Here is a 27769-nt window from a genome sequence, read left to right on the forward strand (position 1 = left end):
AGAGTTTACAGCTTTATAAAATAAGGCAGATTGGCGACTATGGCTTCTAGCCACCATATTGGCGACTTTCGCAAAACTCTGATGCTCGCAACCCATGTGCTGCAGCAAGTTACAACCCACACATGGGTGTCATTTGCAGTGATCCAGCGATAAAGTCCCTGAAAAAAATAGAGGCGTTATACAGCAACCATGGAGTATATTTAAGAAACTCTATGGCAGTGACAATAGGCGGCATTTTGATTTGAGGCAGACCGCAAAAAGAGTCAACTGTCGAATAGCGCACTAAAAATTTGGATAACTATATGATATATGTTGGATCGGCTTTGGCTTAAACTTCAGAAAAGAAAGGGCAGAAACATATGAGAGAAAGAAAGCCAAGGCAACGTTTGGAGGAGGCGTTGGCCAATGGAAGGGAAGAGCAACTGACGGAAACCAGCGATTTCTGCGAATCTGCGGTCCCGTTCGTTGTTGGCCGCCGTTGTCAGCTGCAGCGGGAAAGCCGTCAGCGCTTGCAGTTGGAATAAGTTGGCACGCAGCGTTTATTCAAGACACTCAGCGCCATCAATGGCACTGCGCGCAGTTCATTTTTCGCGCTGGACCGCAGCTTCGTCGACCGGTTCGCGCAGTAGCCCGCGTCGGCGTTATCGATGCTAAGCCTACTTAACCTACTGCAGCCGCTCTCAGCTGCTCGCACTACTGCCTGCCGGCGAGCCGGCGTACCAGCGTGACCAGCACCAGGGATTGCGCCAACTCTGGCTTCGACCTTGAAGTCTTTTTCTGTCGCACCTGCGCTGTCGCCAAGCGGGGAGATGCGGCTCGCTTGAGCACCTTTTGTTTGCAACCTGTGTGTTGTGTGCCCCGCTTAACCCCTGCCTGCCTTGCCATGGACCGAGCCAGCCGGGCCATTCGGCGGTAAGTGTGCCTCGCAAAACGTCTCGCACGCAGTAATCGCTGCTGCCGTACGTTCACGGAGCGTGAATGAGCGTTTTTGTTCGTTGCACTCTGGCATGCAGTGCAGTGTCAACTCGCACGAGTGACTGCCGTTCGGCGAACTAGTCTAGCCCACTCGGTCTTGCCGTGCTTGCTGGGAGGCACGTCGGGCGAAGGGAACAAACCGTTACACCGTCGCCGTGACCCGTAGACGCAGGGCCGTATTTTTGGGTCTCGTAGGTTGTTCGGGATGGTAATCTCAATGATGTGGAGTCGAAAGTTTGAGAAACACTGGACAGTGGCCTATGTTCATTGTTCCTGAGAGATCGTTACACTGATTTCTCGTTAAAGAACCCCAGGTGCTTGAAATTTCCGGAGCCCTCCACTACGGCGTCTCTCATAATCATATGGTGGTTTTGGGACGTTAAACCCCACAAATCAATCAATCACTAATTTCTCGTTACCACTGGTTGAAAGGCAGACACGTTTGGCGAAACGTAGTTATAACCGCACTTTGTTTATCCGAGTAGGTGTGCTTTCTAGTACTCTCCGGACGTTTTGCTGCGGAGTCCCAAGGGCAAAGCACTCTTCGTGTGTGTTTTGGCAAGCGACGCGTGGTTGAAATTCCCGTGGGGAGAGAAAATAAGGCGCGTCTAGAAGCACGTTTTGAACGTTTTGCGCATAATGATTTCAGTGTTGCTGGAGCTTGATATTGATTTCGTCTTTTGGTTGACTAGAACGTTCACTGCGGCGAGAACGTTCTTCGGGTGCATACATGGAAAAGGAACGCTCAACCAGTCAACAATGAAGCAGATACTGTAAAAGTAACATTAAAAAAGGACCGAGGTGAAATTCCAAGACTGCCAAAATACGCAGGTAGAAAAATCCTTCCAAGAGGAAAAAAATGAAAATCAAGAAATTCAGCATAATTTATGCATCAAAACTAGAAAAACTTTGTTTTGCACATTTCTAAATTTGACAGGGTCATGCCCAGTTACAGCAAGGTCTGGTAAACTATTCCATTCTTCTAAAGCTAATGGCAAGAAAGAGTCGAAGGTATTGGTAGAGCCGTGAATTCTTTGAAGGCTGGGTAAGCTTGACAGGTGGTGGAACGTTCGGTTTGGCAAACAAAAACTGGTAACATAAGTGTTCGAACTTATAGTGGAGTTTTTAAAAGAGGTGCGAGCCAGAGTTTGTCGAAGTGCTAATGTTTTAACGTCCAAAAATGATTGATGTTTTTGACACTCGGCCGATGGTCGTACTGAAATGTAATAAACCGGGCAGTTTCGGGTGACATTTAGTGGGTCAAGAAGGTGGATTCCATATTGCCGATGCAAATTACAATTTAAGGTGGATAAATGTGTCATATGCTAGGTTGCAGATCGCTAGTGGTGATGAGAGTGACTGTCTAATGAGCCTTGGTACTTGTTAGTGGCAGGTACCAAATTATGAATTAAGCTCAACATGAAGGGAATGCAAAGAATAAAATATGAGTGTTTTTCTGCAATATGTGCAGAGACATACATTTATTGCCGTTTGGTTGCACAAGCCACGGAGTGCACCATTTCTTACTGGTAGTGAAGTCACGCTGTAAAAGCATCTCAATGATATGCACAGTGGTACAGCATGCAATCATTGGCGAAGAGCCAGATGGATGAAAAAATATCAGCGGGCAGCTCATTTATGTAAATTGAAAATGGAGGAGGTCAGAGAATTGAACCTATAAATATTTCAGATAACACTTAATGACTGTAGATTGGCATTACCCAATCTATATTGATTGGACAATTAGGAAACAATGGATCAATGGCGAAATTAGTGAATGGATACATAAGCTATTTATTTTGATCATCAGCAGTTGATGAGATATGCTGCCAAATGCTTAAAAAAATTAGGTAAATTATGTTTGCCTGGAGGAGAGAATCAAGGTTTTAGGGGAGATGAGAGCAAGAAAAGTTCTTTTTTTTCTCAATATGACATATTTTTTCATTTTTATTTACTTTCACAAGTTTGTGAAAATGCCAGGGCTGCGCCTTACGCACAGCCCTGGCATTTTGTTCAAGTGGTTTCAAAGGCATTTTTTGTAAAGCACTTTTCGGCATTAAATGAATTCAGAGGAGCCGCACGTATTGAACAAGCAACATTATTTCTTGTCTATAAAGTAACCAGTTGCTTTCTACATTTTGCATGGAAGCAAATTGCACAGTCTTCTCATTCATTGCAGTAGAAAAATAAGTTAGCTCAATCAATAAGTTACCTCTAAATGCGCGGTCAGACACATCGCGGCCTGTTCATGCTATCAGCTGGCATATCAGCTTCTCTCTTCCGGTTGCTATATTTGCTCTTAACTGTTTGCCTGACAGTGCGTCCTCTGTCAGGCGATAGTTGTTTCTGCAAGGTGTTGTCTAATCTCCATGTCTTCACGTTTTGGCAATGCTCAAAGGAGGCGCTGCCATCTGTGCATCATGTATGATTACACGCATGCAACTTTCACGTTACCCTCTTGTTTAAAAATACCCTGTAACCAAAGGTGCATAGCCAACGACCCCCCTTCCCTCTTCACACCAGCAGGCCTGTGGTAAGCAAGGAACTTTTTCGGGGTTGGTGCCCACTTGCTAAAGGTCTTGAAAAATATCTTTTTTTTCATTAGTTTTGGTAAAACACTTCCCCTCAATGTCAGGGGAAAGCCTGGGCCTCTCCTCTGAGACCCCCCCCCTCCCACTCTCCACTTTTTTGGCTATGGGCTTGATCAACCCTTTACCCTTGAAGGGTAAATGGTTACATTCCTTTATCTTCTGCGAGGAATCCTGTTGCATACCGTTTGCTGGCCATTCTAAACCAGTTCCTTTTTTTCTAAGACCTTCTTTCACAAACATTCGGTTTTAGTGTTCAGATTACATCATTGAAACACTACCACGATTCATTAGGTTGCAGCCGTCTGTCATTCTGGCAAGCCTGCGCAAACTGGCCTTGAGGTTATCACAGTGGCTTGCAATGTGTGGCGCAAGACAGCATATGTATGCCTGCCAGTTCCCCTTATGTCGAAGGTGAAAGAATAAACTGGGCAGATATTAGGCATTCTTACTGCACTCGGCCTAGTTATATGGGTGGAAAGGCACTTTTTCTAAAGGTGGATTGTTTAAGGCCTCGTTAGGCCAGAATATGAACCACTCGAACATTTGACCAATTACACAATTAACGGGGAATTGTTGGGTTTATTGGTTGTGTCACATATTGTGGAATATGTGGTGTATGAGAGGGGTGTGTCAGCTATTTTGTTAAAAGGCCACTCAGCAGGCCCCATACCAAATTTTAGTTACAGTGGAAGTTGTTGGGTGTTCGATGAGGAACATTTTGCCACAAACATTTTTTGAATCGGTTTGTCACGAGCGGAGAAAACGGGTTTTTCGAAGCAGCGCGAAACGAGGATGAGAGGAGGCAAGCTCGAAACTCTTGCCGGTCCTCCGCGTAGCCTTCGCAAGCCAAATCTCTTCCCCACCCTCTCAGGCATCCGACCAAGAGGTTACGTGCGCATGACGTGCCCAAACAAGTCCAACCCCCGAAGCGGCGTTGCTTTGTTGACCAGCATTATTTTGTGGTCTACTGCCTGTTTCTGCCAGATGGTTGGGAAACGCTAGCTTAGACACGGTTGAATAGATGAGCACAAGCTGCGCGAACGCGTAGGAGCGTTCCACGGTGGTCATCTGCTCAATGCGCTGACAGTGGGGACACGAACGCATGCGAAATGCCGACACATTAGCCCCCCATCTCGTTGCAATTCACAGGAGAAAAATGGAAAAAAGACGCTCACATTCCCTTATTGTGTCTTATCATCTATTTTGAGCTTTATAAATCTCTTCAAGCAACAAATTACATAAACTATGCATGATGAGTTAAATAATTTTCGCCATGTCACGTGCCACTGTTTGCAACGTCAGAGCAGAGTCGTCTACATAGAAGACCAACGTCGCTGCATTTCCATGTACGTAGGGCCATTCATACGTGCACGTCATGCCCTCATTCTCTGGGCGTGCGCCTGCAGAAGGGAGGGGGGAGCAGCGTTAATCTTGAAATTTCACCCATCTCCACGGCGCGTAGCACTGCAAATTTTGGCAGATGGGATCATGAACGCCTCGGCTACGCATTGCGCTTGTCAGCTCAAAATCGTCAAACCAGGTGAGTGGCCCTTTAGTAGAGAAGTTGCAGGACATGTTTTGGGCCCAGTCCGAGCAACGGCGATCACAAAATGTGTGAGACCTGTGTTCCATGTGATGCAGTGCGTAGAGTGCACTATAGAGTTCTTTTAGTTCTATGATAATCAAAGGAAATCTGCAGTATAATTGTCAATGATGTGTTAGTCCTAGAACACTACATGCGGATGAGCCTTTGTCTTGTGGAACCTGCAACCTGCGTAACTGGTTTTCCATAACAGCGATACGTAGCAGTAACGTTTGGTGCAGGGAATTTTCCCTTTTTTGGGGAATTTTCGCCTGTCATTTTGAGCCAAATGGAAAAAAGAAATGTTTGAGCTATTGCAGGGAATTTTAGGAATGGTTAAATTCTATGATGACAGATACTTAGTGGTCACAGTGTGCCTTCATCTGCTGTAATCGGTTCTGGTGCATGCACCATGCAAGCATATCCCTTCGTATTTGCTTCTGATATTTACGTGAAGCGATTTATAGTTTACTATTGGTGTTTGACTTGAAGCCCACAATTTGCAGTGAACTAACAGTATATGAATTTTAAAAAAGATTTTAAGAGTCACCAGTACGTGAGACACGTGTAGTTATAGTATGTGTGTGCATGGATGGGGGCGGAAATTAGTACTGTTGGACAGGGAAATATGCTGGGAATTTCTTCAACGTTTGTAGGGAAAAAAAATTCCTGAAGTAGGGAATTTTTGTGTCTCTGTATGTGAATTCTTCGGCGTAGTACGGCACTAATACACAGACTACCTGTGGGCGACAGTTTGCACGTATGCATCATGCCTGGTTGAAGAATTGAGTTTGTTCTTGCTTACCTTGCAGGAGTGGTGCCCGGCTCAAGGCACTGAACGGGGGTCACGCTGACCTCAACCTGGTCATATCGGAGCTCCGGGACATACGGCTCGCCATGAAGTCTTTCCTTACGGCACAGAATGCTGGTGAGTCCACCGACAGCCTCACACGGTGCGACCACAAAAATGTGGAACGTTAAAACTTGGAAGTGCAAAATCGACCACGGCAAAAAGGAACGCAGATAGACAGGACAGGTCACAAACTTGCAACTAAGCTTTATTAAGAAGTGTTTCTAAATATTGAAAGATGCAGGAAGACTGCACCGGGCAGGGCCAGCAGAAGCGTTTATTCCGCTATATCTTCCTCTGCCCAGAACAGCAATGAACGAGCTCAATGGCGATGATGACGGTTATGTACAAGTGAGAATGATGAAGTATAATAAATGTGCTCGCAATATATACACAGCCGAGTGGTGCATGCAGGTGCATTGCACATCACATTCTATAATGCTTATCAGGATCGGCACAGCTGCGTATATTCATATCACAACTAAGTTTCTTAGAACAGTTTTTTCTTACTGTGCTGCACAGCAGATGTGTCACAATAATTGTTGATTGTTGTCTCATTGAATTTGTGCTTCCAAGTTTTAAGATTATGAACCAATCAGCCCAGCAACGCATTTTTTTAACCTCTAAAAAAATGGAATGTTGAAATAGTGCCCTTGGTTTCTTGATGGCACCACGCTGCTGACGAGTACCCGAATTCATGGAATTGTCCGCCTCAAGGGTACTGCAGTTACAGTGGTCCGCTGCCGTTTTGAAGGTTGCGGGTTCAATCTTCGCCGCAATGCGTGCGTTTGGATGCAAGTGAGATGCTAGAAGCACATGTAGTGGGCAATGCCAGGGCATGTTAAAGAACACCAGGTGGGCAACATTTGCTACTATGGCTTGTCTCATAATAATCGTATTGGGGTTTTTGCATGTCCAAGGGCACCGCTGCCTTAGGTTCCTGCACCCATGCTTGGGCGCACCTTTTGGATTTAAAAACAGCGCAAAAGTATAGACTGTAGAAGAGATGGCGATTTTTGTGCTGTTTTTACATCCCAAGCATGAGCTAGCCCAACTTTTGCCTCTAGTGTTGGGAGCACTTGCAAAAACATTGTTTCTTTCTTCATCAACTCAACATCACAAAACTAGTCTAAAAACAGAAATAACTTCTTGAAATGCAATCTTGAATTGTCCCACTTGTGCAGAATGACGCAACAGCAATAATTTATAAGTTGGAAAACTGCCTGCCAAAAAAAGGGGGGAAAACAGCTGTATTTAATCTGATGTCAATGACAGCATGTTTCTGAAAGGAGCAGTATTGGAGTGCTAACTAAAAAAAAAAAAAAAAACTTGTATATACTAGTTTAATCTGCCACCATAAATAACCATGTGTTAGTGTACCGCTATGCAGTTAGCACATGTTGGCTGTTGTCATCACTATGCATAGCATGTAAAATCTGAAGCTCGCAGCATGTACAAATGTGCAGTGTCGTTGCATTAATACGATCTAGAGGAGCTCACAGAGTACATCTTTGTGGATGTTTGCAGCATTATGTTGCATGTATATCTTTTTATCATAAATCTGTTAGAAAATATATCTCTCTGCAAAAGCAGTGGCACCTGTGATTGTCGTTAAGTTTAAAGAGTACATCAACATCTAATGGTCTTTTGAGACTGAAGATCAGTATGGATATTTATATATATATCGCCTTCAGGCACGCATTATGATGCAGTGTCGACAAATGTGTCACATTGGTATAACACAATTTTGTGGCACTCAATATTACATTTTAAGAAAGAAAAAGAAGTGATATGTGTGCAATCAGGTTTTCATTGTAATCATTTTGAGAAAAGAAAAGCAATTTTTTGAACGGCTCATTGAACATTGTAGTCCCTTCACCGAAGTGATACGATACGATCATACACAACGGACTGAGGTCAAGTTGAGCCGTATTATCTGCACAGAAGGTCCATCTCATGAACAATGTAGTATTTTGTTCTCTCTCGACCACAAGTTGACACATTTTGCAAAAATAAATTGTGCACGCAACTGCTTCTGAAGGGGATACCTTCAGGGGTTGCGTTTCTTTGAAACATGTCAGACTCTGGAATAAATCTTACACCTGTGATAAACTCCTGCACAGATTCCTGAAAACAACAGTGTAAAGAGATTTCAAGCAAAACTCTCTGTCAGTTAGTGTCTTCGCTTCTCTTTGCGCCATAGCATTTGAGCTTTAAGTAATGGGCTAGCTGGTTTAGCAGCAAGCCCTCTCATACTTTTATAGCATTTGGGTGGTTTATATGCCACTAAGTGAATGCTGAAACTTTAGCACAGATACATTAGCCTACTGTCTGGCTATCCTCTTGCATCACTTGGTGCCACGGGTCTGCAAACATAGGTGGAACTCACTCAGGCTCACTCAAGAAATATATCTAGCGCTTTAGACTTGTCCAGACTCGCTCTCTTGAAAACTTTCCTGAACCGGACTCGCCCGGACTCAAACTCTCCAAAATATTACTCACCCTGGCTCATTCAGACTCGTGATATGAGTCAGTGAGTTGATGTATGCACCAAGGAGAGGGGATGTAAACGGTTTTAGCTTTGTCATAATTTTTTGTAAGTAAAATTTACATGTCACATTCCAGTGGCATTGAATACTCTGAAAAGGGTAGAAGAGGTATGAAGGGCCTAGCTCTCGGCATTGTTATGTAGGCTGCAAAGTATATGCAGCAGTCCACTGTAAAAACACGTTAAGAATTTTTATATTATGTAGCAAATTGACCTTGAATGTCTTACAGCCACTATTCTCTGCTGCTACAAATTGACAGCATCTGTGGTTGGTACAGATGCTTGGGAACAAACATACCCTGCATATGGGGTGAGAGCTGGTTAGAAAATCTTTTACAATCAAATGTGTGAATCATGTGGCATACGTATTGTCCTTGACCCGGGAGAGTGAGGCTGTTGTTACGCATCGCTGAAAGTCAGTTTTGTCCATTCACATGTCAGGTGCATTGAAGTGTAGTTCCTTGTGCTGTCATTTCATGGTGACTGCAATTGCCTTGACTGCTAGCAGCTTCAAAACTGCTTCACTTGCAAACGCTGCGAAGCTTTGCATTTCAGTGTCCCACTTTTTGTTTCAGCATTTGATCGTGGTGCAGAAGTGTCAAGAAGGTGTTTTCAGTAAGGTATTTCTGAAGTAGCTGTGTTAAGTAGGAAAGCTCTTCAAGAGATGTGGTTACGGTGAGATCTATTGCTTTTTCTTTTGACTTGCACTGTTGCGACACATTTTTGCATGAGGGTTAGCCAAGCTGCATGAAGTCATCATGATTCATCCTTTTAATCTTGCTTATCTCTGGATTTGTGCAAGCTGCCTTTTGTGCAAAATACTGACGAAAGTAGCTGTATTTGTTTGATAGCTATTAATTCGCTCGAAACGCCAACGGTGCAGCTGTTGTCGGACCGTTATTCTATGCCTTTTCAAAGGCAATAACAATTTCCATCTTGGGTGTGTAATCATTCATGCTTCTCTTGGAAAAAAAAAAAAGTGCAGGTGCTGTAGAGTTGCAGCCACCTTGACCCGCTGATTTGTACTGGCCTGTTTGCAAGCTCAGACAACTTTCACTGTGTGTCAAAAACTGCAGTGATTGAATTTCAGTATTGTACAGTGCAGCTTCAGGCACATGCTTGAAGAAGTTCTATCAACTCATTACTTTCAAACGATGTCTTATGCTACAAAATCTGCGTGCAACGTTACACATCAACTATTCACCCAGAAGGTCCGCTCTGTGAACCCACAGTAAGACCAATGTTGTTGTGAAGGGTCTCCTAAAAGAAGGGATTTCATGCTTTTGAGACTTATCTCTGGACCGAGGCACTGTTACGGTTTGGGTCTTGAGTGGTCACGTTATTAATGGAAAAGCTGAGAAGGTGAGCTGTAGCTGCATACTACTTTACTGTACAGTTGGTGCTGGTTGCTTGTTGTTTGTCACACTAATCACAGTAATGTCTTGCAGGACGAGCAAGAAATTCGGTGCAGTAAGCATGAATGACCTGACACTTCGTGATCTGTTGTTAGGCATGCTGTGGACAATACATGGTGTCACTGGAAGGCTTAGGTGCAATATGAGCTGCAAAACTAACAAACAGCCTGCGAAATAAAAATTCAACAATACTAGTGTCTCTGTAGCCGATGTTTTGACAAGTAGCATTTCCTTCGTTTACAGTTGAAAAAGAGTCTGTTTGTCGTAATGTCTGCTATAGTGACTACCTGGTGGTAAAAACTTGTAGTGCACATGTATCCCGAAGGATTACGGCCTCTAGCGTGGGTCCAGTCTTAGTGAGCCGCAGGGCACGCGTCAACAGTTGCCATGGCAAGAACACTGTACTTCTCAAGGTTGCAACACTTCATTGCCTGCGGCAACACCAAAACGCAGTACAGAGCCGTTGCAAAAGGGGCGGCGGAAAAGAAGATGGGCTTATCCACGCCCCAAGCGAGAAGTACTACACAGGGTGCCGCGAGTACATCTCCGTGGGCAAAGGTGATTTACGGGGACACCGGGACAAAAAGGCCCGGTCGCTGAAGTGAGGGCAAAACTCCGTTCGCGTTGGCTTCCGACAGGTACGGGTCTGCGTAGTATAACTACTCACTAGGACATCACACCGCTCTTCGGCCTAGCGTTCAAAAGGGGGGGGGGGGGGGGGTTTGAGCCGGCGGACGGAAAAGAAGTGCATGCTTATCTCATGTCGTCCTGAAGGAGTTCTCTCTCACTCCTGACGCACGCGTGCGAACGTCCAGAGAAACTCGGTGCGCAGCGCCACAGTCGACATCCGCTATCGGGTGAGAGGTGTTAAACGTCAATCTCCGCCCCCCAGCGCGGCAGACCGCGATGGGGGGGAGTCATGTCGGGACACGAGAACACAGAAAGAGGTGGCAAAGCCTGACACAGGCGGCGAGCTAGCCTCGATTCCCACAAACTTTATCTCTTCAAGTTTCATTCTTTCGCTTAAACTTCTGCCCTTTTGTAAACATCCAGTGAGTTTTTCTTGTGCAGTTTTTTCTCAATGGTCAAAATTGGTGTACAATCGGAGAGGCCAAAAAGAGGGCTGCCTTGCTCTGCAAGGGGCGGAAGTCTGATTGTAGGAAAGTTGTAGCGGCAGAACTGTGATTTCTGATCAAAAACATATCATCATCATCAGCCTATGTCCACTGCAGGACAAAGGCCTCCCGTCACTCGGAGGCCTTAGTTCCGCCAGTCAACTCGGTCCTGTGCTTGCTGCTGCCATTTTATACCCGCAAACTTCTTAATCTCATCTGCCCACCTAACTCTCTGTCTCCCTTTAACGTGCTTGGCTCCTCTGGGAATCCAGTTAGTTATCTTTTAATGTAAAACACAGACTTGACCTCAAAGGCCATATAATTTACTTTTGTTCAACCAGCAGTCATTAGAACTGTCTTGTTTGTTACTGTTGCGTAATGATGGCTAGTGGTGCTTTGCCATGCCTAGCAATGGCTCGTGTGAGCCAAAGGTAGTAAATGTTATTTGATTTTATCTGTTTGTTGTCTCAGTTATATCATCGAGTTGTCTACAATATGAAATGTAAAGTCAAGTTTGGAAATGAGGCTCTCTTTACTGTCCTTGAATTTTACGGTTGAACCCTTAAAGGAATGCTAAAGGGAAACTGAATAAGTTTAGATTGATAAATTGTTTGAGCACTTTATTGTCTGCAATCCCGTGACATTAGAAAATAATTTTCTAAAGTCACGGGATTGACTAAAGTTAAGATTGACTGTGAAACAAGAAAGCAATTATGAAAGTTTCTTTTTTTAAATTTGAAACAAAGAAATCTGGTTACGAATTTCGATTTTATATTTTGCTTTTCGGCCGCATTGGCTCAATGTAAAATTCTGTATGCGAGATCTCTGGCCCTTTCAGAAGAAAGTATAGTTTTAATTTCAATTACTGCCTTTTTAGTTTTTGTGTTCAGTTATCCGTATGAACACTGGAGATGTGTTATTCAGTGCTGTCCTTGGTTTGTTCTTGCAGTGGCCCAGGACATGGTGTTGTGGGCACAGGCTGACGAGAATAGGATAATTCAGGTGAGGAACTACTCCGGTTGTGCGTGTATATGCTTGTCGGATTCAAGTGGCCAAAGAAACACTTAATCATACATTTCATACAGTCAAACGCAGTTATAATGATCCTAGATATAACAATCTGTTATAACGATCCTATTTCAGTGCACTTACAATTTTCCTACCCTTCCCATTGAAACTGCATCCTTATATGTTGAACATTTGTCAAACCTTTGTACTTTTACAAATTACATTTTATATGCTGCTGCCATAAAAGTATGGTGCATACAAAGTGAAAATAGCCTAAAGGGATACTGAACAAAATTGTAAAATCTGATGTAACTTCGGAATTCTATTTGGAAGGTGCGACTGTTACGATAAACAGAGTTAATTTCTCGTATTTTTGAACAGTTGGCTGTATTTTTTCATAGATTGCCAACACGCTGTGGCTGCAAGCGAACACGAGCCGTGATGTCACGATTGCCGAGGCGCATGTTGGATGCACATGTTCTTGCCCCCATCTTCCTTCTCTCCACCTCGGTTTTCATTACACTTTCCCCTTTTCACAATAACGCTGATGCTTTACCTCAGCAGGGAACATAGTTCGCTACCGGTGCTCTCTATACTGGTTCTGGGAACCGTAGGGGGAGATCATCGAGTCAAGAGACGTGGCGATGGCTGACATTGTTGGCTTGACCACTTCGGGAATTGGTGGCATCGCCAAACACCACCACATATAAATCACGGTGTGGTCGCAAGACGCCTCAGTTTGTGAAAAACACATTAAATTCACTATTTTCCTGTAGTTTCCATCTGGGATGAAGGTTGTGTCTATCAATTTCGGTACCAAATCTTTTGATTTAGTTGAAAATCTTGGCAGGAAGAATTTAGTAGTATTCCTTTAAAGTGGGCCTTTTGAAGCGGGAGACAAGCACGCGTTCGCGCTTGCCCTGCTCCCGTTTACTTGTAACTATGATATCCTAGATTGGCAAGCATGCAGGTTTCAAGTGAGGTAGCTGATTTTTCAGGCATTTCTTCAGTGGCAGAATGGCAGCAATAAAAAAAAAAGAAATAGCTTCCGAGGACAAGTTATGTTTTGGTCTACATTTCTTTCTTCTTATTTGTATTACTGTTACTTTCACAACATCTCCTATACTTTCCTTGGCATCATTTTTCGTTAGTATCATTAATACTGTGTCAAATGAACAAATAAAAAAAAAACGGGGCCTTAAATTTTCATTTTTTTCTTACTTCATGTGCAGAAGTTTCATAGAAGGAAGGGTCGAGAGTTTACTATAGCAGAAATTGATTTTCGTAAGAAAGTTGATAATGTGCCTTCACGTGTCTTGTGAATGGTTCTGTGGTGACGGTGCTTTTAAATAAAGCAAAGAAATCTTGAGGCCTGCACAGTACAGGCAGCATGGTCTCAACGAGCTTGAAGAGTAGCCATTGCAGAACTGTACGCTAGATACTTGCTAAGCCATAGATTATCATAATTTTTGGAAAGTAGGAAGGCACCCACTGTGCCATTATTTGTTATTCTGCTGTGAAGCGAAGCACCTGCTTCACATCTAAGGCATTGTGTGCACTTTGTTGACGCTGTGGCTGGTGACAATGAAGAGTTATGGCTGAGTCTTTTGGAAATGGTTGGAAGCTTTCAACAACCATATTTTTATTGGTTTCATATTGGGATGATTGGTTGTTTTATTCTCCTGCTGTGCTTTATTGCATATGTTAACTCTGTTCCTTGCCTGACATGAAGCCTGTCCTTTTGCAAAAGAGTTTCAAGTGCTGGCTTGGCTGTGTGGTAGAATACTTGATCTCCATGTAAAGCGGGTTTAGATTCAAGTGCATACCGATCCTGAATAATTTTGTTTTTCTCATTCCGCGTGATAGTGGTTACGGGCATTGGCGGGGGTGGTGGCATACAACTACTCCTCCAAGATCAGCTGTTGTGTGGCCTTGTCACTGCTTTTGCTGTATAAATTCTTCCAGTGGTGGTCACGTACTGTGTGAAGCTTGTAACGGCAGCACACTATGAAAGCATAAGGAACTTGAAGGATGTTGTGAAATTCATGCTCAGAATGGGACTTTCCACACACGAGATAGCCCACTGCGCAGTGCTGAAGGCACAAAAGTAATTTCTGACCGGATTGAGTGTAATGTGAAGAACAGCATATGGTGTCGTGCTGTTAAAATTAAAACAGTATGTTCGGACCCGAAAAGAGCGAGGACCACTTTCGTCTGACCAAGCAGCGTGTACGTGTCGGTCTGCTGCACGAACCGCACGATAGCCACCATTAATTTTTGGGCAATGTGGAGGCGTTAATGTGGTAGTGCACACTTGCTGGTAGAAAGGAGTGATTTACAAAAGTTGGTTTTATTCCCTGCCTCTATTAATTGTGCAGGATGTGATGGCACAGTTGGCAGAACTGAATGCTCTCTGGACAGACATCCAGAAAGATTTCGTGGGTGAGTGGCACCTACCGTTCACTAGTTTCTATCTGGCTGGTCCATTGAGGGAGCCCATGTGCTTGGTTTGATAACCTATAATGTGTCAGTATGGCTATGAAAACATTTTGAGCATTTACTTTGGTGCTGTACTTAATTTCAATGTTCCAAAGAGCAGCTCAAGCACCCTTGAAACTTTTGGACCAGTTGGAGTATTCAGCAGTGTATTTTCTCTTCAATGTGTTGTTGGGCCTAGTCCAGGGGTCAGCAACCTATGGCTAGGGGGCCCGTATTATGCGGCTCGTAGCATGATGATGTTGAGCCCCTTTCTTTATCACATCCTATTCGAAAGTCGATATGGCAGTTCTGGCCTAAAGTGGCATTTTTGCTTGTTAGTTATGTCTGATTGCAACTTCATGACAAATGTGCTGAAAATAAACGTGATTTCTAAATCAGTTTTCTCATTTGCCAAATTTTATCCCAATTCCCTTATACTCCCCGCTATCTCTCTTTCTGATTTGTTCGGCCCACCACTGTGTCAGCTTCATGCAACCTGATTGAAATGTACGATAAACATGGTACAAGTCACTAAGCAGGAGCGCCAAATATTTTTTGCGCTACGTGATCAGTTATGAATTGCCAACATGGCCAAGTTCATAGTCCTGTCGACTACAAGTTGATTATGTGACATAAACACCGTACAGCCTAACTGGGATAGAAAGAGGCCCACTATCACTACTACAGACTGCTAACCAGTGCCTGACTCTGTGAGGAAGGAATTGACTGCTAAGGGGGTACTTGGAATCTGCTATCTGTGTTAACTGCTGTGGTTGTAGCACCCCGACACCATTCACTGTTGCATGCTGCAGAGCACCTGAAGACGTTTCGGCACCAGTTTGAACTGATCCTGGAAGGGGAGCGGCAGGTGGATCACTCCCGCAGTGCCCTGGCTGCTTGTGAGCAGAAGGAGCTGCGCATCAAGAAGGAACTCAAGCGGGCTGCCAAGGTAGTGTGCGCCCACCTCTGGTTATCTCGTTGTGTAAAAGTGCGATGGCAGTTCACCAGTTGGACTCACTTCGAGTGCCATTCCGATTGAAGCATAGAGTTTCCTAAAACTAACTAGGGGACTCTGGCACTGCGATCGTTCAGCGACCATGGGAATGATGGGTAGTACGCGGATTTACCTAGTCTACGTGCTTGCGGGCCTCGAATGCACTTGTGGCTTTGTGTATTGCCGTGTTTCGGTTTTGTTTCGAATGAAAGAATCAGCTGTTGGGAACGTTTCATGACCTGATTTCAACTGGTGAGCCTAATAGGTTACGATAGTGAGGTGCAACTACTGAACATTTGCCGATTTTCGTTTCTTGACAAAGCAGCTCCAAGCCACGTGAAGCCAAATGAAGCTGAAAGTACGAAGGTTATACAAGTCTGCATACTGCCCATAATTGTCATGCTCGCTGAAGCGCCATGCGTTACAGATCCCAGACGGACACTAGTACCAGAGTTCCCTCTAGTGTATATTTGTGAAACTTTATGGATAGGAGGTTTCAAGAATCTACCGGCTGCCTTGTACTTTCGAAGAAAAAACAAACGGAGAAAAGCATTACTCGACAGTGTCGTGTGTTGTCTTGTTGTTCTTCAAATGTAGCAGCCATGTGTTCCTGTGCAGAAAGCCACCGTGGAGGAGATAAGCAATCTGGAGCTGAAGCTGGCCCAGGCTGAGCGGGCTAAGGACCTGGCCCAGTTTGAGAGTGAGTGGCACTGTTTGCAGGCCAGTTTAGCAGTGCACGCATTGGGCTACTTCGGATTGGGGCACAGGTCTTATTTAACTGATGGGAAGTCAGTAAAAGTCAAATTATTAGGATATGTGGAACCTGAATAGGATAAGAAAAGGTTCATATTGAGGTGACGAGTAGAAATTTGAAGGGTTCATTTTTTTTTGTTAGATGCAATAATAATGAGAACTAACAGACAACACTGCCTAGCAAAAACATCACTTTCCTTGGTAGTGATGTCCCTCTCCTCTCGTAGTTCTCATTAATATGTTCAGGTAACATAGTATACAGTCGAATCCCAATATAACAAAGTCCACTACAAGAAAATTTTTGCCAAAATGAAAAAATTGACCTCTTATTGTGTGTGATGTTCTGTGACGTCAAGGCACACGAGTAGCAGCAGCAGCCTGCTGCAAGGAGCAGCCTTCTTGCTAGTTCACTGAAGCACATTCCCCAGCTGACAGTTCTCTCTCTCATCGCAGCTAGCTGAAGGGTGACTCGAATGTCACTTCTGAGTTCGCAGACTTTGTTCAGAGTTTTGGGGAGGTGCTCTTATGCGGCCAAGAGTTTGCCAATGTCGCTGTTCCTGTTTGGTGGGGCTGAATTAAATAATGGTTATGCAGTTGTATGAATCATAAAATTGGCGTGCTGTGGGGTGCCAGAAATTTGGGTCGGCGACTGATGAGGCAAGGAAGATAATTACATAGCGGACATGGCATCTCTGGTCGTTCAATTGCACTAACTAGGACCTCTGTGGTGTTTTTGTTACGGTACAGCGCTCGAGAAAGTTCAGGAGCACGAAGCGGTCAAGCTTATCCGGCTGAAGCAGGGTCTGCTACAGCTGAGCGATGCCTACCTTGCCCTGGCCAACAAGGGAGCTTTGCTGTTTGAGGCCCAGCGTGAGATTGCTGCCCATATGCCTGATGTGCCACCCCATTCGGTCCTGCACGACTTCAAGTACACTGGTAAGGGGAGAACCCTCTTGTTGTTGAGATAGGGTGATTAGTGTGTGCTGGCTCTAGGCAGCAAAGTTGCTTGTTGGTCTTCTAAGTGCCACTTGCAACCATGCAAAGTGAAGCTGATGCTTGAGCCAGTTTTTTGTGATGTTTGAAACCGCCACTGCGCCAAACTGGATTGATGCTAGTCATCGACAGACAAATAAATCGCAGGTGGTCCACAAATCAAGTGTGTCGATTGCCGACACAGCAGGCACATCACCTGCAAAAACGTTGTGTGCCTTCACTGCATAACAAGTTGCTAGTGTTACCTGCCTATGTACAACCCCGTTAGGGTGCAGACTGGTCTTTGGAACCAAAAAGTGACAAAATAAATTATTTTTCAAAATTGACATATTTCGTATCTGCAAGTGTTTTTCTATCTCTCTGCAAATTTTCACACACCAAAAAGTGGTAATTTTTTGTAATGTCATTCTAACTGTCCAGATTCTTGGTGCTGTTAACATGCAAAAGATGCAAAAAAATGGGGACCGACTTTGACGCTTTTTTATAATTTGCAGGCATCTGTGTTAGAAGCTCTGCTACGAATTTATGACCCCCTTTATGAGGATTGCAAAACATGCACACCATGATTGTTGCTTTTTGAAGAAGCTGTGTGTTCTCAGCTTTTTCCATTTTTTTTTTTCAAAAAAAGTAAATTTACGACATTTCAATTTAGAGGCCTCAATATCTCTGCAGCTAGGGTTGGTACAACAATTCTTTTTGCAATGGGAACCTGTATGTATGTAGAATGCAAGTATGGGAGCAGAATTTAAAGCCCAAGCCTTTTTAATTAATTACTCATCAGAATTTTAACACATTTCTAACTGCTTTTGAAAATGGATAGTTGATTTTGCTGTAAAATAACCAAGAAAGCCCCCCCCCCCCCCCCCCCCAGAAAAAAAACTTGAATACTTTCAATCTATAGTCATTAGTCCATGTTGGCATATCTTAAGTATCACTTTTAATTAAGCACTTTCTTTCTTTGGTGGCTTTAAACAATAGGGGGTAATCTTAAGTTATCTCAGGAACAAGATGAGTTACAGGAAAACTAATTAAATATTTGAATTCAGCTGAAAAAACTGCATAACCATGTGCAGTTTGATCAAGATCACTGAAGAAATAAACAAAAAAATGTCAAGACCAATCTGCCCCCTAAATCAAGGATAGAAGCATACTTTTAAAAGCTAGTTTTCTTTGTTAGACACAATATTGAGATCTAACAGACTATGGTGCCAAGGAAAGAGTAGGGGATGTTATATGAGAAAATTCCAATGCAATTGTGAAGAAAGAAAAGTGGACGAAAAAAGTTTTCCTGGGATGGGCAGGGAACGAACATGCCACCTTCGAATAACGTGTCCGATGTTCTACCAACTGAGCTGCCACGGCGGCTATCCAACCGTCCAATGAAGTGAATGGTTTTCTGAAATGGAGAGACTGGAGACCCAGTGTGTATTTCGGAAAAAATTCCTGCGCTTGAGGGACGCAAGTATGCCCAATTGCTCTACCAACTGAGCTACCACGGGGGCTATCCACCCGTCCAATAAACTGGATGGTTTCCCGATATGGAGAGACTGGGGACCCAGTCTCTATTCCGGAAAAAAGTTACTGCGCTTGACCAATGCCCCTTATACGTGCAGGGATGCAAGCATGCCCGTGGGCAATTTGACGTGCCACTGAGCTAATCAATTGCTCCTTTGCCCTACAAAACGGTGTCTTGGCCCTGCGATGGTGCAGTTTGGGCCATGCAGTCAGCATTGACATTTTCCTGTACTGCCCTCTGCTGTTTTCTAGTGCCCGAGACTACCCGCAAAAGCGGTGTCACTTTTTCAGCTACAAACTTGCGTTTTAAACACTGTTCTTGTTGCTACAAATCTGCTCCAAGTCCGAATGTTGCTGGACCGCCAGTGCTCCAGCATACGATATTTGCTTAACACATGCATTTTTTTCTTTCTCTAAATTTTTTTTACCTGAAGTCACTCTGACTAGTCGAATACCAAAATTTAAGTTGTTCAAAGGGACCAATGATGCACACCGTTTTTTTTTTGTTGTTTGCTTTATTTTTTTTTTAACGTAATGCAATGTCGCCCCTCTCGCTACAATCGTCGTGTTACGATAGAGTGAATACGGTAATCTACAAAATGTAAGGCGTGAACAGGCAGTACTCACTCTATGCAAGTGGTGTCGCGTTTGGGTTGGTCTCGGGCTACGCAGCAGCAAAAAATGCAATTTGATAGCCTTTCCCTCGTACAGGTGGTGCCAGAATGCACTCAAACCTCGTTATAACGTAATGGAATATAACAAAATAATGGTTATAACGAAGTAAATAAAATTCCCCTTGAAAGCTTCATTGAGAATTATGAATTTTAAACCTTGTAACGAAGTAATATTGACTGGTAAATGGATATAATGAACTAAATTAGTCTATCAAATAGTCTATAAAAAAAAAAACTACCGTAGTGTGTTAAGTATACCGTTTTCTGTGGAGTTTGACGCTTGTTCGACGCGGCTCTATCAAAACTACCGCGCCGACCTTACAGCCACGGCACGCGCGGCTGAGAGAGCCGTCCTTCTCACACAGCCAGCGGAGAGGATTGAGGAAGCGCTCAGCGGGTCACATGACTGAGAAGCGGCGCCGCGGTGCAAAGCGATTTCTCTCTCACTTACGTGCTTTGAAGATGACGGCAACGACTGCGTCTTCGCTGCTACTCTCTCAACCGAGAAAGGACGACTCTCCGCGACAGCTTTGTTTTTTTCCCTCTCTCTGCTTGTGGCCTTGAAAGGAGAAGGGTCTCTGTGTGCAGAGACGGAAAAGGGAGAAGCATGGCACAAGCGCGTCGCAGATCGGCATTCGAGAGAGAGCAAGCGATCTGCCACAGTCTTTTCTTCTCTTTTCTTCTTATCCTTCTTCGCGCGCAGCGTTGCGAGGTGCCGCCGCGGGATCGGGCATGGTGCTGAGAGCATTTTCGGAGCGCGGTATGTTCGAATTAACCGTCGCAAGTACTTGCGTGTTCGAATAACAGGGCGTTCTCGCCCATTGGAATACACATAACTTTGATGGGACCTCAGTATTAGTTCAAATTAACCGGTAGTTTGAATTCAACGTGTTTAAATAATGAGGTTCGACTGTGCTTATTTTTCGTCGCACGCGTGGTCGCGTAGCGCTACATTGGGCCGCGAGGCAGTTTCCTTCTTCGCATGCTTATAGGTGTGTGCCCATCTGAGCATACATTGCCACAAGCTGTTATAATCGATATAACGAAATAATAAATATAACAAAATAAATGTGGCTCCCCTTCAACTTCGTTATAATGAGGTTTGAGTTATATGTGAAAAGTGGCCAGGGTCGAATTTAATTCTCTTGGTGGCATACGCATAGTTTCGCCGTCGCTATCTTTCTGGCCAGTCGATGATTCAGTGCCTGGATTTGCAGGTTCGGGGGCCATGAAGCAAGCCGTGCAACGGGCCAAGGACCGCGTGGAGCAGTACCACTGTTATCAGTACCGCCTCATCCCTCACTGCCCCTCTGTCGGTGAGTGAGGTCCTGCTGAACGTTTTTCAGCGTTTCATCTCTGCTGAGGGCATTCTGCGCAAACGTGTTGTGTTCGACACGCTCTGCCAGCTTCCCGCCTCTCTCTGGCATACAGGGTATTGTGCCTCGTGCAATTTCTTTATTATTGTGGGACCAGTCTGTTACACTCATAACTACTCTTTGCACAACCCGCGCCTGAATATCAGAGAACCTTCCAATATTTATGAGAACTGATAGACAACAACACTACCAAGGAAAATAAGTGTAATGCCAATTTGAAGAAAGAAAAGGGGATGAAAAGGTAGCTTGCCTTGGGCAGGGATCAAGCCTGTCACCTTCGAATGACGCAACCGGCACTCTACCAACTGAGCTATCACGACGGCTATGCCCTCATCTATTTTATGGGGTATATATATGCGCATTTAACGGGAATCACGGCTCTTAAAAACAAAAAAATCATGAGAAAATTGAGTTTTGAAAGAAAGAAACATATTTGTGTGTTGTATATATAATAAACTACCTATTCTGTAATTACCTGCACCTAATTCAACTGCGAAATGGAAAACAACGCCATTTTCGTGGCTGCGGCACCAAAACGCACGAGAAATGCCAAAATCGAACCAAATATCGCATGCGCGCTCGCCATTTTGAGATTTTGCGGTTGACCCGTGCCATCTTGAGGTTGTTTTGAGCATAAATTCTTTCTCTGGTTAGCCCTCTTGCAAAAGGGCGTCGGCGGCACAGTTGAGACCCTATTTGGCGTCCGTCGTCCCACGAAGCAATGCTGAGCGCTGCTTGGCCAGAGCAACGCCCTCACAGCGGGAGAAAGCGCATCCGCTATTGACTGCTGCGCAGCAGCGGGGGCTGTTGCTCTCTCTGATGGCACGCTCGTTCCGTGGTTGCTCTGCTACGTTCGTCTCGGCTGGCATCTTCTGCGCCTGTCTTTGATTTTCACGCTATCTTTTCGATCATTTTCTCTTCTTGATTTCTTTTTAAGCTGGTTCTCTGTTCTTGGTCTTAGTTGTTGTGCGTGATGCCGGCAATGAAGCTGAAGACAGCGCTGAGGTCCTGTGCGCGCAGGCACGCCATGCGGTTTGCACAAGCGTCGAGATTCCACTATTCTGCTGCCAGTGCCGACTGCGAAGGCGCTTGCAGAGGTGGAAGTGTGCCTTCAGTAGTCGCCAGTCAAGAGTCCGACACGTTGAGTGTGGCTGGAGCCGCAAATGCACTGAGTGTTCCCAATATGGTGGGACTCAGTATGTGCTCCGACTCCATGCTATCGAGAAAGACGCTGAGTGATTTCGAAACTTTACCTATTATGCTAAAGATTTCTGAAGAAAACGCAAGTGTCAAACTTTCCAGTCCTGTTTTCTCGGAAAGGATTTTTTTGCTAGTTATGGTGCTGAGGAAAGCCAGAACTCGGACCGCTCATCAGATTTGTGTGCTGTTTTTTAAATTCTGTTTCTGGATTACTTTGCCATGGTGTGCAGAGCTCTTTCTTTTTTTGAATTTGGCGTCATTAATTTATAATAAAAAACATTAAGTTTTGATGGATCTGGTACTTATTAGCTACATCAAACTCAATTGCGTGAAAGTTTTTTTTTTTTGGAGAGGAAAACGGCTTTTTAGTACCCTGGGATATTTATCAAAGAATAACCACAACGAATTTCAGCTTTCTACTATGTCCTGGAATATATCATAACTTCCTCAGGCACCCACGTGAACCCAGTTCAAACCAGTTATACCTCAATAACTTGAACTAAAAAACACAGCTTCATGAAACTTCGCAGCTCTGCTAGCTTTAGTGTGGTGAACATGCCCTGAAAATTTCATTCAGATATCTTGACAAATGAGAGTTTGGTCACTGGGGTCTCCTCCCCTATTAAACAAAGGAGCCTCAGTCAGTCAGCGTGATCAGTAGCCATGACTGTCAGTGTGGGGCACTTATTATCTGCCTGTTTGGCATCATGTAGCCCGTGGATTTATTACGTGCTGACAGCTGGCCAATAATTCCTCGTATACTACTACATGAAGGCACTAAGTCTGCCAGAATGATACACTTCCTATGACAGAAGGGTAGAAGTGTAAGGCTCATTTTTTTTTTTTTGTGAGACACAATATTGATAAGATCTAACAGACACTCATGCCATGGAAAATGTAAGGGATGCTGTTAGAAGCACAGTAATCTCTCTCCAACTTGAAGCCGTCAAATATGGGGAGATTTCCAAAATAAGTGGTATTTCGAGTGAAGCAGAACGCCAAACATGCTTGCCCAGGTCACTGTGAGAGAAGAGCCATTGCTGCCAGTGAAACCTCCACTGCACGAGACAGCTATCGTACTAAAGGCAGAAGATTTATTAGCGAGTAAAAAAATTTATTACCGAGGATCAAAAAACAGCGCGATTCTCGATTTTGTCCTATTTGCGTTGGGTCCAAGGTAGGTGTTCCTAGCTTAAGGTAAGTTTCTTTTTAAGGTAAGTTTCTAGCTTCTCGCGTCATTATTTCTGGCGCAAAATCAAATTATACCATCCTTGTGAGATGAATGTGAGCGCAAATTGATGCTAAAATCGCTATTTTTTTCCACGCCGAACTGTTGCCGTTACACACGAGCTATCGTGTTCATCTTGGTCTCGTTTGGAAGGGTCGTTCCTCATCTTCAATTTCCCGCCACTGCTGGCTCGCCTTGCTCATTGATTTTTTAGCAAAAATGCGTCATCGAGAAACACTAGTGCGCGATTAAATTGGCTGCTTGAGGCGCGTGACAAAACCTAGGCATCCGATTGGCCAAAGGGCGCTTTCGGCGTCTGCTTCACCATCGCGACGCGCACGGACATGCGCCATTTTGTCATGGGGCTACTGACTGCCTGCGGCAGTAAAAAAGTTCCGTGCTACATTAATTTTTGAAGAGCGTGTGGTGGTCGTTCGTTCGCTGTGAACTCTAGAAAGAGCCCCGCTATGGCTGAGGACAATGAGGATAACTAACTCGATGCGGTCAACGGCGGTCGCAGAGTCACCGGTGTAGGCCTAGCTCACGTATGAGCTCGTTGGTTGCCGACAACGTTACTGAGAACTTAGAAGTACTTGTTGTTGGGCTAGTTGGTTCGCTATACTGAGGGGTAATTCTAGACGCCTAAAGCACCACAGGAAGAAATAATCACAGAGAAAGAGCGTCAACTCGCAACTGATTTATTTGCAGGAGAAACGCAGGAAATATATAGCCGCACACGCATGTGCAGAGCACACTACTTCACCTAGTCATATGACCACAGACATAAACTGAGGACGTTCAACCGGCATATCTAATCAAGCAACGAAGTGCAAAAATCAAACTCACACTTGCGCAAGACAACTGACGTGTCACTTATCCACAAGTCACCTTTTTTCTTTATCCAGAACGCTTCCATTATTTCACGAGCCAGAGCATCTGGGCTTTTGGCGAGGACAGAAGCGCTCGAAAACCTCGCCTCACAAGAACAGGAACGGCAATGCGCAGGCAAATGTGCTCCGGAATTATTTCGAATTGAAAGCTCATGTTCCTTAATTCTCACGTTCAAACACCGTGCGGTTTGGCCGATGTAAACCCGGCCACAACTAAGTGGGATTAAGTACACCACACCCACTACGCAAACCACATACATCGAAGCGTGTATTTTTCCACAGGTGGAGGCGCTCAGTGTTTTTTAGAAATGCGTGGGCATAGGCCAGCCAGCTTTCGTGGCGCAGAAAAAAACAACAGACACATTGTACTTGCTCGCCATGTTCTTAAGGTTGTGCGCTACCTTATGAATATATGGAACAACCATAGGTCGTTTATCCTGCATTTTTGTTTGCCCTTGAACTTTTGAAGGAGGGTTTCCGAAACTGATACAATGACAGAGTTAGGATAGCCAGCTGAATGCAGCCGCCTAACCTGATTCAAGTAGCTATCCTGCATCCTGTGATGGCAAGATTTCACTAGCGCTCCCTCGAGACACATGGTTGCAATGGCTCTTTTTACAAGTTTAGAATGACCTGCATCAAAAGGTAAAAGCTCTTGGCGCGAACGTGGATGATACGCCCAGCACACGTGTTGCTCCGAGAACATGATGCTCAAGTCTAAAAACTGCAATTTATTGTCAGTGGGAAGCTCATGTGTAAACAAAAGGCCGTTAGCATGTTGTCTGAAAAGTGCTAAAATATCATCCACTGAACTAGTGGTGGTCGTCAGAGGGTTAGCGTTTAAAATGACTAAAAAGTCGTCCACGTACCGGAAGACTTTCAGCACCTTTGCATCGTCAATTGCTTGAGCTAAAGCAGTGTTTAAGGAGGATAAGAACATGTTACACAGCACTGGAGAGAAACAAGAGCCAATGCAGATCCCTTGTCGCTGAACGTAAAGATTGCCATCATGTGATACAAAGGTTGAGGTAAGATAAAATTCCAACAAAGTTATAAAGTTATCTAGAGATACGCCTGCGGCCCTTTCGAACACTAGAACTCCGTTCGTTTCAATAGAGGTTCTAACGATTTTGAATAGCTCCGAGTGCGGCACAGAATAGAAAAGGCCTTCAACATCGACAGAAAAGCCATACGCACCACCCTGGAGGCAGTGCAGAGTCTGCGTAACCTCATTCGAGTTCTTCACTGCAAACGGGTCTCCGACTTCAACCGTGCTAAGGTGCTTGAGTAAAAATTTACTGACGTGCAACTGCCACGAGTCACGTTCACTCACAATGCACCTGAAAGGCATGTCAACCCTGTGTGTTTTTGCACTGAAGAACACTGACAGGGTTGCTTGCCTGGAGGTGCTAATAGCCTTAGAAATTTTTAAAAGTTGAAAATCTTTACATAGCAGAATAGCTTTATTTAGCCTTCACCTTGCTTGCTTGTGACGTCGTTGGTACGAAGTTCTTCCGTAGAGCTTGAATAGCCTTTTCACCAAAGGCTTTGGCTGTCAGTACCACGAAACCACCTTCCTTGTCGGCTTGCATGAGCTGTAGATGGTTTCTTTGAAAGTGCGTGACAACAGCCTTAGTAGGGTCCTTAGGGTGAAGATGCGTTCGCTGAACGTTTTTCAAAAGAACGTCCACCCCCTGAGAACGGCTGTGTTTTGCAGCCTCATCAGTTAGAGGATAGCAAGTAAAAAGCAGAAGTGAAGCTACAAGAGGTATCAATCTCTGTAGTGACGAAACGGAAGCGCAGTCTTATCGCTAAACGCGCCGATGCCGCGGTTCCCCCCGCCTGACGAAAGGACCTTGAGCTGTGCGAGGGGTCGTCAGAGTGGAGTACGCCGCGCGTCGACAAACAGAAAGTCGACACGTTTGCGGTGAACATGCTCGCCGTCCCCGCAATGGAGGCTACTGGCAATAGGTAGACTGCTTTTAACGACGTGTTCGCAACGTTGTCGCAATCTTCGCTCGAAAATGCGGCAGTCTTACGTGAAAAGGAAACTAGTGTTTTGTGTGACCACACAATGGCCACATTCAGAGCTGTGAAGTTTAGTGTACTGTAAAGTAAGAAATAATGACCCAATCAAAAAAGTGCTTCCTATGTTGTACTTTCTACTGTCAATCCCTATGTAATTTATAAATTTATGACAGGTAGTTATTTTTCTATTGCGGTAAGAACAATAGAAATCGTTATCTTTATTATTTCATTAACTAATGAAGCTACAGAAAAAATAAGTACATTTTTAGAATCAGGGGAATAAACTAAGTAAGCATGCCAACTTTTGTCACACTTGGTTCAAAAGTAAATTAGAGAGCCCCTAAGACCCATGTCCCCCTTTAAGGAGGGACGCGGCTTTGGGATCGCGCAAAATGGCAAAAAAATTAATTTTTTGAAACTCAAGTTTTCAGTTTCTGGAACCCTTTTTCTATCTGGTTCCAAAATATCTGCACTGAAAACTGTGCAGAAGTGCTTCGGAGAATTCGTTTCACCCACCTAGGTAGCAAAAGTTTTTCTGGAAAAGGCGAGAAAACAGCGATTTTCAAAAAAATTATAGCTTCGCGATGCTTAGATTGGGAGCCGGCTTCTTGGGCTCATCGGAAAGAGCATTTCTCCGTTTACAACTTTCCCGCCTCAGCTAGCTCCTCCCTTTAACAACAAGCCAGCAAAAAGCAAATGTTTGAAGGTCGTTTTGAGACCCTCGATTGGCCGTGGCCGCCATGTTGCCTGAGCTCGCCTCGTCATTGGCCCGATGCTCGCTCCGGGAGATCGTCGTCTGCTGCTTGTGCGTCGCGAGGACATGGCTCTCGAAAATCGCCACTTCGTGACGTGTTCTCGGCTTGATAATCACTTAAGATATGTTACGAGCAGTAAGCGGATGCGCGATCAGGTTACTACGAGCGGGAGCGCGGTCTACGAGCGCCGGGCGTCATCGGAGTCGTCTAAGCCCTAACTCCGCCGACAGTGAGACTGCGGACAGGAACGACGCGCTAACGCATTCGTGGCGACGTGCTTCTTCACAAGCAACGAAGCTGTAAGCGGCGGCACGATCTGATTACTACGAGTGGCCACACCGGATGCACGATCAGATAACTACGAGCGGGCGCGCGGTCTACGAGTGCGGCGCGAAATCGGTGTCGGCTTTAGCCATAACTCCACTGACAGCTAGACTGCGGGCAGTGACATTGCGCAAGCGCACTCTTGGCGCCGGGCTTCTTCGCAAGGAATGTAGCACATCACTCGCTAGCTCCTCTCAATCACGTACGGGTAGCGGACAACACAGTCAAACTCATCACCGCCCCTTAACTGCCAAGGATTGCTCGGAACAGCGGCTAACAGTTTCGCGCGTCGTCATTCAAAAATGCGATGCCAAGCGCAGTGCGCGCCGATTTTTTGTCATCGTAGTTACACATTTCGCGCATCGTCACCGAACGCCACTGCATTGTCCACGCGGCCACGCACCCCACGGTCATATGGCGTGCTGTCAATAAGCTTTTGTGATGCAATTCAGACGTGCTTGGAGCTGTGCTTGATAT

The 27769-nt window shown here is 44.7% G+C and overlaps 1 protein-coding gene across 3 annotated transcripts in view; it reads left to right on the forward strand.

Moving 5' to 3' along the window:
* The first annotated feature begins 386 nt into the window (after positions 1–386).
* LOC119181094 (uncharacterized) overlaps positions 387–27769 on the forward strand; it is a 56375-nt gene continuing 28992 nt past the window's right edge. Inside the window, exons 1-8 of one of the 3 annotated variants that reach the window (XM_075883703.1) lie at positions 387–912; positions 5961–6076; positions 12026–12078; positions 14463–14526; positions 15375–15511; positions 16175–16256; positions 17057–17245; positions 20709–20807. In XM_075883703.1, the coding sequence (XP_075739818.1) occupies positions 884–912; positions 5961–6076; positions 12026–12078; positions 14463–14526; positions 15375–15511; positions 16175–16256; positions 17057–17245; positions 20709–20807 (769 nt within the window). In that variant the 5' untranslated portion in view covers positions 387–883. Of the gene's footprint in view, positions 913–5960; positions 6077–9024; positions 9222–12025; positions 12079–14462; positions 14527–15374; positions 15512–16174; positions 16257–17056; positions 17246–20708; positions 20808–27769 lie in introns of those variants that run through there. The other 2 variants (XM_075883701.1, XM_075883702.1) reach the window with 2 other exon arrangements.

This window comes from Rhipicephalus microplus, unplaced genomic scaffold (genome assembly GCF_043290135.1).
Source record: "Rhipicephalus microplus isolate Deutch F79 unplaced genomic scaffold, USDA_Rmic scaffold_20, whole genome shotgun sequence".
In the NCBI taxonomy this organism is placed as follows: domain Eukaryota; kingdom Metazoa; phylum Arthropoda; class Arachnida; order Ixodida; family Ixodidae; genus Rhipicephalus; species Rhipicephalus microplus.